At 35.6% G+C, this 14,254-nt stretch overlaps 2 protein-coding genes across 3 annotated transcripts in view; one reads left to right on the top strand and one right to left on the bottom strand.

Moving 5' to 3' along the window:
• Positions 1-3,103, top strand: part of LOC113229219 (DNA ligase 3) — a 5,834-nt gene extending 2,731 nt beyond the window's left edge. Inside the window, exons 3-4 of the mRNA XM_026462747.1 lie at positions 516-779; positions 2,253-3,103. Of these exons, the coding sequence (XP_026318532.1) occupies positions 516-779; positions 2,253-3,013 (1,025 nt within the window). The 3' untranslated portion in view covers positions 3,014-3,103. The remainder of the gene's footprint in view (positions 1-515; positions 780-2,252) is intronic.
• LOC113229220 (suppressor of lurcher protein 1) overlaps positions 1-14,254 on the bottom strand; it is a 695,358-nt gene that overhangs the window by 13,492 nt on the left and 667,612 nt on the right. The gene's annotated exons all lie outside the window — the stretch shown is intronic.

The raw sequence follows: 14,254 nt of genomic DNA, 5'->3' as shown, positions 1-14,254 counted from the left end.
TCAGCCTGCTTGGCAGGGTCGGAGTCAGCCTGCTTGGCAGGGTCGGATTCCGGCCGGGCTTCGCCTTCCGCTGCAGCTCGCCTTGTGGCTTTGCTGGTTTTTCACGTTTCGGAGTACAAAAAGAATGTGTACTTATGGCGGCCATTTCGAAAAATAGTGGTTTTGAAAAAGAGTTACAACGCAGCATATCGTCGTCGTAGAGTGAATACCTCATATGTGATTTCTATGTAATTTTTCAGGGCGAAAATGCAAATATCGTGTAAAATGTAGTAAACGCAATAATGTTTGTATATTAGCATTTTAATTACTAAATTATAAGTCTTTCAGATGCAATATTACTTTAATAATATATTTGGCCAAGAAGTTTATAAGAAAATTGGTAAAAACGAACTATGTGAAAGGTGTAAAACAAGTAAAATCGCGTTGCGTTCAAAAAAATATGATGACCATGACCTGATACATGGAGATGAATAATTGGCAGTTTTCCTGTACATACATTTGTTTTTTAATTCCAGGCACCGGGAAGAAAGGAGGAATGATGTCAGTATTCCTAATGGGTTGTTTAGACACCAACCGAAACCGTTGGGTCACCGTAACTAAAGTACATACAGGCCACGACGACTGCACTTTAGAAAGGCTTCAGAAAGAGCTAGAACCCCTGATGGTAAAGATTTCGCAGGAATATAATAAGATTCCTTCGTGGTTTGACTGTAATAGAGGAATGGTACCAGATTTCGTTGCTTCCGACCCTAAGCGTATGCCCGTTTGGGAAATCACAGGTTAGTGTAAACATTTACGGCTTACATATGGTGTAAACATTCATTTTAAAATTTTGAAGGTTTTCGTGGATATTTACTAAATAATTATCACAAATTCAGGTTTCTTACCATGGTATGATTTCTTTTTATTTTTCCCATATTTTGTAACGTGCACACTCCACGCTCACGGATTGACTGGCTAGTGGCAGAGGACAGCTTTATGAACTGAGATATCTGTGTACCCTCTTTCTTTATTACTTGTGGCTTTACCATTGTCACTCACTTTTTCCAACAAACCATACTCTTTTTACCCACACGCGAAACTGAAGTCGAACCATTTTTGTTTTTATTTCATTGAATTCGGTGCTCAGTGCTTACGTCCATAATAATAATATAAACTAAAATGGTTCGACTTCAGTTATGTGGATACAGTGAGTGTGGTTTGTCAGAAAAAGTGAGTTGTAATAATGGTAATGCCACAAGTAATTGAGATGAAGGTAACCGTCGATAGCGAAAGAGGGTATACATACAGTATGTGTGTATCCGCAGCTGTCATCTGCTGCTGTCCAGTCAACCCGTGATCACAAAGCGTGTAATCGTTCAGGAATATCAGGAAAATATAAAAAAATCATACCGAGGTAAGAAGTCTGCAATTTGTGATAATCATTTAAACATCAATAGTCAAACATGCGGAGTTGAGAAGAGGATGTATAACTGTAAAGTTATGCCTGAAATCTCTGTCATAAGGCTCCACACACGTCCATTCTATTCTTACATAGACCAGACGGCCGTAATTGGCTTGTCACGTATTGCAGCGGTAAGCAGATCTCCTTGTCGAGCTAGACTCCACTCCTTCGAAACACTCAAAGTATATTTGGATTTTCCTAAAATCTTGTAATTCTATATAATACATACAAGAAATATTGCTACCTTTTCCTACAAGATTCATTCGAGATATGGCAGTTTGAAGTTTAAAGTATTTCTCACTGTTGTTTTATTTTCAAAACTTATAACGTTTTTGCTGATCTACGAGGTTAGACTTTTTTTAATTATTTATTATTAACTAATTTATTGTTTTTAACTAATTTTTTGATAATTTTGTGGATTGGACCCTTTTTGCTTAACTCATCATCATTATCATCATCAATTAATGATTTCAATGCGGGTTGGGGACTTCACATGTTTTCCGAGGGTTGTGAACCTTCTTCAACGTGCAGGTTTCATCACGATGTTTAAATTTCTCAAACTCAGAGGTGCGAGCCGGGATTCGAACCCACGGCCCTCTACGTGAGAGGCATTAGATCAAATCAACCAACTACTATCATTCAAAAGATGGCCTTCGACATACACAAATTGTCACTTATGTCATGATAACGGCGCAATGTTCAAACTTGATATACACTTGTGCCAGTGAGGTACTTTCGGTTGAAAACAAACAACAACATCGATTGCGTAAATATTGGGACGACGTGTTAATAATAAATTTATTTACAGGCACGGAACTAACGAAAGCAAACATACATACAGCTGATGGTATTTCTGTGAGATTTCCTCGTATAACACGAATCAGGAACGACAAGGATTGGCAGACAGCTACCAACTTACAAGAGCTTGTAAACCTATACAAAACGTCTAAGGAAAAGACCGACGTGTCTTTGTTAAATAAACTGGCCGCAACCGCCGAATCTGACGAACCACCGAGCAAGAAAATGAAGGAAAGCCCTAAGAAAGCCAAAATAAATACACTTGATACTTTTATAAAGAAAGAAATATCTCCTAAACAAAACACAGTCGACAATATTAAGAAAGAGAGAATTAAGAAAGAAATGAACACTTCTAGCTCATCTGTTAGCGACACTAGCAGCAGTACAATTATAGACGAGTCAACGAACGATATAGATGATGAAGAACCTGACTTACAACTATTACCAAATAATCCTTTGCCAGATGTCTTTTTAAATAAAAAACTAGGTTTTTATCCCGATTTTATAAGCTTCTCTGAAGACGAACAAATGTTCTTCGAGCGTCATTGGATTGCTTATGGGGGAGAAGTAATAAAGTCAATACGTTTTTTGGACGTGGATTATGTTGTACATAACAGGAATAATATAAGTTTTAAGAATATGCAAGAACTTATTAAGAAAGTGCCTAAAAATGCGAGACATGTTACAAAGGAATGGTTAAACCATTGTATACATGATATTAAATTATATAATACAGAAGAATATCCTGTATTTGTTGAGCCTGAGTCGTAGGTATTTAAACTTAGAGTGGATTAAAACTTCGTAATATAGGGCTTTTCAACAATAACTTTGTTTTGTAAATCAAAATAAAACAATAAATTTGGATGACAATGATTAACATTTTTAATGTATTATAAAAAAATTCTTGGCAATTATGAATGAAAAATGATATCTTATAAATGCTCACCACGACCACAGTTAGAGATGTCAATTGTTTCATCAAAGTTTTTAATCACTTTTTGACAAAATGGTGGGTCTATTTCGTTAATCCTTCACGAATTTTGAGTTTTAAGGCTGCAATCGATTCAATTGGCTCCGTATAGACTATTCTTAACATAACCATAAAAAATAATCCAGCGGTGTTAAATCACATGGTCGAGCTGGCGACTTAACGGCTGAATTTTGTGAAATTATGCGATCGGAAAATTTGGTTTGCAACAAATTCATTGTTTCGGTGGCTGTGTGACTTGTGGCACCTTCTTGGTGAAACCACATGTTAGTGATATCCATGTCATCAATAATAAACCAAAATTGAGTTGTTAACATCTCTCGATAGCGTAATCCATTGATCGTAAACGCATTTCCAGCCGAACTTTCGAAAAAAAAAACGGCCCAATGCCAACTGTACAAGTCACACAGTCATCGAAACAATGTATTTATTGCTTTAGAATTGTGAGTCGCGTTGTTTGAGTCGCTTACGGCGTATTCTGGTTCATATTAAATTCCTGTTTGTGCCACACGACTACGTAAAATGAGTTGTAGACTACGACCGAACTTCGGTCGTGCTTACACGGGTGGAGAGAGGGGCGATGGAAACATTTACTGGCATGTGGTGGTATTTTACAAATATATCTGGATGTTCATATATATTTTCATATACTATATGAAACTGCTTAGACTTTACTATTTCCATATTGTGTGGATGTACCCAGCTAGTACCAGTAGAGAGAGCCCCTTGTAAAAGAGTTTGTTCAGGGAAGTGCTACCACCTTACCTATTTCAGCCGCCAAGCAATAATGTGAGCATTACTGCATTCCGTTTTCGTAGGGTAAGGTTGCTGGTGAAATTACGGACTCATGGAACTTGTTAACTTATGTCCTCTCAGATATTTGCGATTGAAAGCTCTTAGTGGCACTGCAACTGTCATGGATAGGCGTGTCGCTTACTACTAAGCGCACGACTTGTTATTATATTGTTATTATATATTATTATGTTGGTATTATAAAAAAAATATTTTTCTAACGCCATCTAATGCCTTCATAAATGCAGCCATGTTTATTAATGGATCCTTTACACTGTATGCCACAAACACCCGTACAAACGCTTAAAAGCAACTGAATAAAATTCGTTTGGCAGTCCGACCGAATTTCAGTCGAACGGAAACTACGAGACTCAAAAAAACGCGACTCACAACTTACAAAATTACGCTCGTCTGGCCTCACCCTTATTGTGTGTGTAAATAGGTTTATGTTTTTCTGTAAATTCGTCTGATGGAAAGTAATGAAGTGGCCGTGTGACACGTTCGCCTAGAAGATAAATTTTAAGATTAAGAATGTCTATAATTTCCAAGATATTTTTTCTTAAACCAATATGCTATATAAGATTACTTAGTACTTTTTAAGTAACCGTATTGTTTTTTGTTGTCTGTTTAATTACTTTTGTTAGTGTTCATTTTTTCGTGTAATGTGTTGCGTAATAAATAAATGTATCCCAATGTTTTTTTACGGAATATTTTTTTTATTTAGGATTTTAATAAAAAAGCAAGACATTTAAGATTTCAAAATGAATAAAGCAAGACATTCCTATTTACAAATAGCCATCCATTAGATAAAAAGATAAACGTAATATTCGAAAGGAAAAACCTTTTCCGCTACAATCGTAACCTGTTTCAAGGGAGAAAGTTTTACGCAATTAAAACGGAAATGTATTCTTGATTCTTGACGAATAAAGATACGCGCAAGACGTTATCATAATAATCGTCACTGTACTGGAAATAAAAACAACATACTCGACAAGTATGAAGTCTTGTATTTAATTGTTAATACAAATTTCTTACACAAAGATAAATTCCTTCGATCCGGCTGAACTCGAATCAGCGGCCTCGCCATACTGTGGCTGACGCTATACCAACTGAGCTATGGAACGAACCATCATATCTTACGAGAATTTCTCTTTAAACTCCTTGCAGATTTTTGTTTTTAGTTTTAATGACTTTGCCGTAGCGCCATCTGTGACAAATCTATGAAAGTTTTTCTTCACTAAGCCTACTTCTACAACTACGGCTACCAAATAGTGGAGTAATTTCAAAAATATAATTGAATATCATGATAGTAAAAGTTCGTTATATTCAATAAACTTTTGTATTGAATATTTTCAAATATTGATAACGAACTCTGGCTTGCCCATATGACAAAATGCTACGGTTACATACAGTGACCAATTGGTTAAATACATAATCTCAGTAACGAGTACTAAAAAAACCGACCTCAAAAGTACGTGGAATTACATATATTATCAAGTTTTATTGAAATCGGTTACCGGAAAGTGCGCAAACCCGGATTGATCCCCTAGTTCGCCACTGTACGGGACTTGATACAGGAGGTAATAAAAATCGGTTTTCACTACTCAAAGTATATTGAGAGAGAAAAAGGCATTGAATTGGAGAATAGCAAAATCGACCATTAAAATAATAGCTTCTTATAATAAAATTTAGGTGCTATTCATGCGTGAACAGCCGGTTGGCTGGAAGAAAATCATCCACCTCTCGTTCAGCGTTTCAAAATTAAAGGGAACCACTATGGAGATACCCTCTTTCCAACAAAAAAGAATCTACGAAATCGGTTCACAAATACCGGAGTTATCGCGTAACATACATGCAAAAAAAACATACAGTCGAATTGAGAACATCCTCCTTTTTTGAAGTCGGTTAAAAAAGAAGAAAATGTCCTCGTTTCAAATTAATTGGAACTGAACGTTACTATAACCACCGAAAGGGTTTAACATTGTTTTGCTAAGTTTTAAGTAAATAATATTGCTTTTCTTCTTAAGGTGCCTCTCCAACTAGTGAAGGTTGGCAGTCAGCTCAGCATATTTATCTTTATTCCTATTCTTCTATATATTCTTCTTCGAAATGTCAATTTTCTCTCGAAGACAAAAGTTATCTCTTCTTGGAACTGTCATCGAGATAACTTTTGTCTTCGGGCACATGCTAAGCCTGCTGGCGAGGCTGAACAATTAGACGGCACTCGCTGGACTGGGAAGTCCATTTTCGTATGTCGTAATATTGCTTTTGGTTGTTATTAATAAAATCACGTTACTATCACATGCTCGTTTTATTTCACAAAATTTTTGCATTAATAGTGCGGTTTTCCCTTGTGAACGCCTAGTTAAAGATTATAGTGATACTTCTAAATCTTGTTCTAAGCGCCTTCAAACTGGACGCTCATACAAGCGCTGCACCACTAATTTTCATGCAATATCTATAGCACAGATAATATGCTTACTATAATACTATAGTAGTATCTATAAGTGCAGTCAGTGCAGTCTTAGCGCCACTGCAGCGCTTTTATATTGCCCGCCATTCGTTCCAAGGGTATTTGTGACAAAAGCGAGAAAATGTGTTTAAAGAAATGAAATTAAATAATATCTATATAACCTCATACCTTATCCACCTAGGAAAAAAAATAAAAATAGTGACAGATCGGATTTCTTTTTACTGATCAAGGCAGTATGCATAACAATTTTAAAAAATGTCCCATACGCCCTTTAATCTAACGGTGGTATAGCTCGCTCATTTGGTGCTACTTGTAACGTTACAGGAAATGGATTTGAATAGATGTTTTAATTTTATTTGAAATTTATGACATATAAAAAAATCTGTATTTTTACTATATATAGATATTATAAGTTTAAAATTACCGTCGATATCCTGTTCTTTCAAACGTAAACACTTTATCTTGGTACAGATGTTACATTTTGTCAAAATTACAATTACCTAAGTCGGTTTGCACCAAATGAGCGTAGCGTCAAATTTGAAGGTTTCCTAAAGGAGATAAGTGCCCAAAAGTGTTATTAATACAAATAGAGAATGTGGTGTTAAGTATCTACGTAGTAACAAGTCGTATTTTTTCGCGTCGCTTGTTCCAGCGTGACCAATGTCAAAATTTATGAAATTAAATTAGTAAGGTAAAATTAGATTAGTCGGTCTGCCGTTTCAAAATTTTAGGGCTGTTTTCTATCCTCCCTGGAAAAAGCTTATTTCAGCGTGGACAATAAAACATGGTTGTATCTTCGAAACGACTAAATCTACTTTTTTACGACTAAATCACTACTTTCCTTAATGGAATTAGATCTAAGCTAGGTAATGTGCTGTTCGAGATTGAGAAATGGTGCCTTCACAATAAGCTTATTCCTAGCGGATAGCCGTGGTAGCTTAATGGTTTGACCTACCGCCTCTGCAGCAGAGGGTCGTGACTTCGAATCCTGGCTTGCCTCTCAGAATGTTGGGAATTTATGTATAATGTCAAAGTCACAGTCAAAGAATCATTTATTCCATAGGTAAAATAAATGTACACTTGAAAACATCACACATTTATACATGTACACATTTAGCTACTGCTCTTTCACTACGCTGACTTCCCCGAGAAGAACGAGCAAGAAACTCTAGGGATTGCTCTTTTCAAATAAACTTAAATGCTATGGAATAAACTTTAAATCAAATTTGCGTGGAACCTAGGCCATGTCGTGTTTCCATACATCTGTATCTTACACGTAAGTCTTCAATTTTGCAATATGACTTTTCAATCAAAATGTTTTTAATGTAGTTTCTAAACTTAGGATTTGATAATTTTAATATATGCTCCGGAATCTTATTGTAAAAACGTATATAGTTCCACATAAAACGAGTCGTTTACCTTGGTTACGAACGAAATGAATGAAGTACAAAATTTAATTTGAAATTTACCATGAGCTTTTCGGTGAAGGAAAACATCGCGTGAAGTTCCTAATTCACATTGGGCCCGCGTGGGAACTAATAGCCCAAGCCCTCTAATTGTGAGAAGAGACTCTGCAGTGAGACTATACAAAGGTATGGACAGTAAAACATCCTTGTAACTGAAACGGCGGATCGATGAAATCTAGTTTTTTCCGACAAGGGGGTCGATTTAGAACCTTACGATAACTCAGTTGTCGACCGATTTGATTTGATATCGTACGATTTCTTATCATTTTTATTCACAACACCCGAATCGAATGTCAAACTGACGTCATTTCGGTTCGGTTTCGAATACAACAGTTTGACGTTCGGTTCGAGTGTTGTGAATAAAAATAAAAAGAAATCGGTCGACAACTGAGTTATCGTAAGTGTCTGATTCGACCCCAACCGACTGAATAGCGACTTTTTACCTGATTGGTCAAATTTAAAAAAACTAGCATCGTCTTGATGGAACAACAGACGCTTTTTTTCGTTGTATCTACTACGTTTATGTAAGTATTACAAATCTTATTTCTTAAATCAGTTGCGTTGAATGCACAGCATTTAGTAACAAAGATATATAAAAAATCCCCACCCTATGTAATGTGGCTATACTTAAGAAACATACTTCTAAAAAGGAGGTATAGGTACCTACTTTAGATACATAGATACCTACTAATAACACCGCTAATACTAACAAAAGAATATGATTGATGATGTGATCCATTTTACTTTCGACACGCTTTTATGTTGCTGTTAAGATTAAAGATATCTGTTTTAAACAGTTAAATTCTAAATTATAATGAGATATAAAATATCTTTAATGTCTTTTCTGAAGTTTTAACTAGGCAAACATTAAAACATAGATGCATCTGATGACGGTAAGATCATGTGGTTGAGAAAAATTACTCATAATAGTGTAGTTAGCGGCATTGTCGATATAGGTATGTCGTTCCTTAGTTGTCTTCTTCATCAAAGCGAAATCGACTTACACTGGTTAGAAAAAGCTTAAAAGTCGTCGACCTCATCGAGTGGCGTCGTCCGTGTGGAAGCAATGCGACTGACGTCTTTTGCTTGCTTATTACCATGTGTACATTAATAAAAAAAAAAGGATTTTCTGATAGGCTTAAGCCCATCCTTTTCAACCAATTTGGTGGAATCCTTAGTCGGTTTTTACGACTGGTAATCGTACCACACTTGGTAACCACATTTTAAGGGTTCGAGTACCAAGTGACGGGACGAACAAGTCATGCGCTTGGTGACAAACGAAAAGTGACACGCTTGTCCATGTCCAAGTCATAACGACTGAATCTACTTTTTTACGACTAAATCACGACTTTTTTAGTGGAATTAGATCTAAGCTAGATAATGTACTTCTCGAGACTGAGAAATGGTGCCACTGAAATAAGTTTATTCCTAGCGGATAGCCGTGTTAGCCTGATGGTTTGACCTACCGCCTCTGAAGCGGAGGGTCGTGGGTTCGATTGCTGGTGGTAAGCGAAACGCGACAAGCCAGTTCATAACAGTTGCAGTGCAGTTCAGAGCTTACTTAGGTAAGTTGGCAGTATTTCCCTGGACGAACTCTTTCACAAAGAGATCTACTGCTACTAAAAATGAGCTTAACATAATAAAACTACCATAACACGCACATCACAACATACCCGTGTCTATAAAACATAATATAAACTATATTATTTTGTATTGTGTTGTAAGAAAAATAAAATCAGTTGTAAAATGTTGAAAAATGTATTTAACTTTGCACCGGTAAAGTTTTAACCCCACAAGATACATCCTGCACTATTAATTACAACTTTACGTCTAGGTATACTGCGCTAACTAACTTTAAACGGGAGAGCTATGTAGATATATGTATGTATACATATATCCCATCGTTACAATGAAAGTGACCTAATAAAAAAAATAAAATAGCGGGCTTTACACAGACACTACATCGCGCGTGATACCGCAATTGTGCGCCATTGAGCGTGCGTGTAAAGACGTCGGAAGGAAAAGTGAAAGATCGCGCGATTGTGCTCATCTTTCTCGCGGTCTATCCTCGCGTCTATCTATCTTGCGCTATTAGCCTTTACACGGACGTTCTTTCCGTCCTTGTAACAAAAACGAGCACGAGCAATCGTGCGCGAAAGAACGTTAGCTTAAAAAAATCAAGCACGTAATCCCGCATGATTGCGCGTGCAGGCTTTCCCGCGCGCAATCCTGTATGCTCCTGATCACGCGCGATCCAGTCACTCTGACTGTGTAACGGAGGCTATTGAGTTTATACCGTAAAACGACTTTAAAAATCATTTCTCATAACATTATTAGATTATAGTATAAGTCTTTAATTTGGAACTATATGTGTCTCTTTAATGTGTTTGAAATTCCACTCCCGCGTCGGTATGTAAATACCGCATATAGTATTGAATTTATGATTACCTATCTGCAAAGACTACACGCAACCACCTTTGGTGAAAAAGTGACGGATTAGCAATTAAGTCGATTTCGTTCCGAAAATCATCATTACATTTTTACAAACGTGACTTACTTTATTACTTAGAGGACTCTCTTTCACAATTAAAACGGCTTAATCTCGATAAGGTCATAACACATTGATTAATTCTTGTTAGGTCAAATGACAACGAAAATGTTCTGTAAAAAGTGACCTTGTAGCGACTAGCTTTTGGAAATTATTATTTTGTAATTGTTAAATATTATTAAAATGATCAAAAATAATGTTTGAGATATAAAGCTGAATGTTTCGTTATTATTTTCTTACAAGGCCTTTATTACTTCAAGAGTAATAAATTAAATTATGTGGAAATGTCACAATTTCAAAACTTATTTTGCGTATTCCCAAAAAGTTGAAATTTTGTGTTGGGTCATTTTCATTGCCGACCTCAAAAGTTCATTGAATTACATCTATTTGCCAAGTTTATTGAAATTGGTTGCCGGAAAAAGCGCGAAATGAGATTCATCCCCTAGTTTACCCTCAGGAGTGGAATATTTTCTTCAAATTTAAGTGGGACCAATACTGAGATACCCCCTTTCCAAAAAAAAAGAATCATCAATCGGTTAAAAAATAAGTAATCGCGTAAAGTACACACAAAAAAAACCACAGTCGAATTGACAACCTCCTCCTTTTTAATGTCGGCTAATAAAAAAAAGAATAATTTTATAAGGTTATCTCACTGACTACAATTAAACACTTGATTCTTTTAATTTTGATTCTTCTTATCGTATTGATGGCATACAATATAATGCTTGCTCGAGGTGGAAGGATTTGTCAATCAGCATAATGGTACGCACCGATTGATACCCAGGCTGCGTCAGACTTTACTGGAAAGGAATGGTAATGGTAAGAGGCTACTTTCGTTTTTATGCAAAGAAGGATGGCGACGTCCCGTGTATTTAGAGACCCAGTGTTTTTGACGACGTGCCTTAAAGAGACCTATCAATACTTGTGATTCATTACCAAAGCATCAAAAAAGCTAATTGAGTACAGTCTTTAGAAGCTGGAGTTATAAAGTTGATATAGGTTATGTTTATTACATTGTCCTATATTTCGCTTCAGATTTGTTCGTAGTAGCAGAAAACAACAAGTTTTCAGTTTGTTCCCAAAAATAATAAAAAACTTGTGAATATTCCCAAATCTACCAAACACTACTTACTACTACGTAGTGAACTAAATACAAGTTACTACTTTATAATAACCAATGCTTTAGGTAGGTAGGTTCATTTTAGCATGATTGAGCTAGAACGTCAATAGCGTTATGTTCTTGCATTTATTCTAAAATACATTGTTTTACAATTTCTTTATTCCCGACTTCTAAAAATATACAAACATATATTGATAACTTGGCAAAAACTAAAACTTAAAATTATACTAGCAAAGTCCATGAGCGGCTCTTCATATATTTTATAATTATTGGGTCAGCTTTCGCCATCCTTCTTTCCGCATTTTCAATTTAAGCATTTATTATAACAAACATACTGTGACAAATTATAATTCGTAGTATAAGTAATTAACACAGGAAATTTAATATAATCAATAATGTCTATTTCGTTTATTGCAAGTGTTACAAAATAGTAGGTACATTGTGTATTACCGTCGTATTAGATAATAACACTTTAGTATTTTTTTACCGTCTGCGATACATATAATGTTTTTCGTCACATTTGCGATGAAAGAAATACAGTTTAATCATGGTTCACAACACAACAATTATGTATTTGGCAAATGGCGGAATTTTTGTTTTTTTTTTTCTAAATTCTTTAGATAATACGACTCGAACTAAAATATTGTAAAAAGCAAACACGCATACAGCCATGAACTGTAAAAAAAACTAAATTTTATACAGAAAAGAATTAAAAGTAATGCTAAAATATTCTTAACGTGTTATTTAAGTAGTATATGGCTGAATTGCAATTAAATTTCTATTTAGATAACATTTTAAACGAAAGTTAATTTAATTTTCAACATAAGTAACCTCCTTGCTTGAACTTAACACTGACTTAAGTAAAGAAGTATGCCGTGCTACAAATAAAAAAAAAACTACTTACCGACCATGGCTGTAATGGAAAGACCAAACTGTCGTGGGTTTTATGTGGGGTATTATAGTCAGATTATGCAATCATACCATTTACGAGCAAGTGTAATGAAAAATAATTTTCAATTTCCCCATTTGTCATGATGTCCTGGTAGATTTATTTTAATAAAGTAACAGCGGAAAGTGTCACCGGTTTACAGTAATGAAGTACCTAAGTTTTATTTAACTTCTGCAGTTTTTACGAAACGCTGCATTGCAGGTTTGTAATTAAACACATGTGAAGTTGTAATGTGGTACCTTGGAAACCGAATTAGTCTCCAGAGAATATTGACTATATATAGATACCTACCTACCTACACCTTTGATTTATCGCTATTGTTCTGCTGAATTAGGTTGTACCTTTAATATTTTAATGGTTACTTCCTCCTACCCCTTTCTAATACGGGTGGATTATGCGGGTTTTAGTACAGAACATTTGAAGTCTGTTCTGAGGGAGAGGCTTACAACGGCGAATGTAATAAATTTGGTAATGAATGTAATGATAATGAATGTGGTTAATGTTTTTTCATAATTCTGACATTTTTGTGTGGGCGTCTTACAATTACTAAATAAAACATACGTATATATTTGTCTTGTATGTTCGGTATTTGGAATAGGAAAATCTTTCTCCATGGCCGAACGGTTACCATGCTGCTCTGTCACGCAGAGGTCCCAGGTTCGATTCCTGGGCCGAGAGCAATATTTCTATGGCCTACATTTACTTCTGTCGTGAGTTTGGGTGTAATTTGTGATTGGTTATGTGTATGTTCATGGTACTCGCGACAGGTACAGGGTTTTCCTAGTGCGGGGTATGAACAAATGAATGTGATCGTGAAGGTGATCATGATAATTATGCCTAGTAATTCTGTTCTGGGTGTTCTGAGTAGTGCTCTGGAGTTAAATTCCTAGTTTATTTATTAGTATTTCCTAGTTTGGGACCAGGTAATTGATGTGGTTGGCACATAATTATCATTGCATTTTTAATAGTTAAAAAAAATTGTATTTCTGCCATCTGCTAACTAAAATGTGTGAAAAAAAATTTTTTTTTTGAGATATCATAAAAATCCATAACTCAGTTTTAGAATATTGAAATCATTTAATGATATTTTAGGTATTATGTTTAGGGTAAGTTCCGATTTGTCTGACATGTTAGGTAACTGCAATTGATTTTAATTTTTTTATGTTATAAAATGACTTCACGAACTAAACGAAAAATACAGTGCCGCTTAGAGCTTGAAATCTCAAAGATCCGAAGGGCACTGCCATAGCGCCCGTCACTCTGAGGTGTAAGTTCGTAAGTTCCATGTGCCTGTAACTAAAAAAAAAACCACCAGCAGCCTTACCTTTCAAAACCTGAACGTAGCAATGCTCACATTATTGCTTGGCGACGAAATAGGTAAGGCTGCTGCTACTCATAAATAGAGAATATTGAGCCCTATCTCATGCTATTTAAAACGGATATTTGATCACCTTATCAATTAGCCGCGTTTAAATTGGTGGTTGACAAAAAAGTGTTCAAACCCAAATGATTTATACAACGCCAACGGTAAAATAGTCTTTGGTAAGTCTGTTTATATTTAATAAAAATGGAAGTAACATCCTTTCTTCGGCCGAGCGTCGAACAATCAACAACCCCTGAGGATGCCACGTAGAGGCGCGAAACACGTGTCGGGTATATTTTTGGTGGTGGTTACG

This window comes from Hyposmocoma kahamanoa, unplaced genomic scaffold (assembly GCF_003589595.1).
Source record: "Hyposmocoma kahamanoa isolate Upper Pololo Valley unplaced genomic scaffold, ASM358959v1 296, whole genome shotgun sequence".
Taxonomy (NCBI): domain Eukaryota; kingdom Metazoa; phylum Arthropoda; class Insecta; order Lepidoptera; family Cosmopterigidae; genus Hyposmocoma; species Hyposmocoma kahamanoa.
This window is presented reverse-complemented; position numbering and strand designations above follow the sequence as displayed.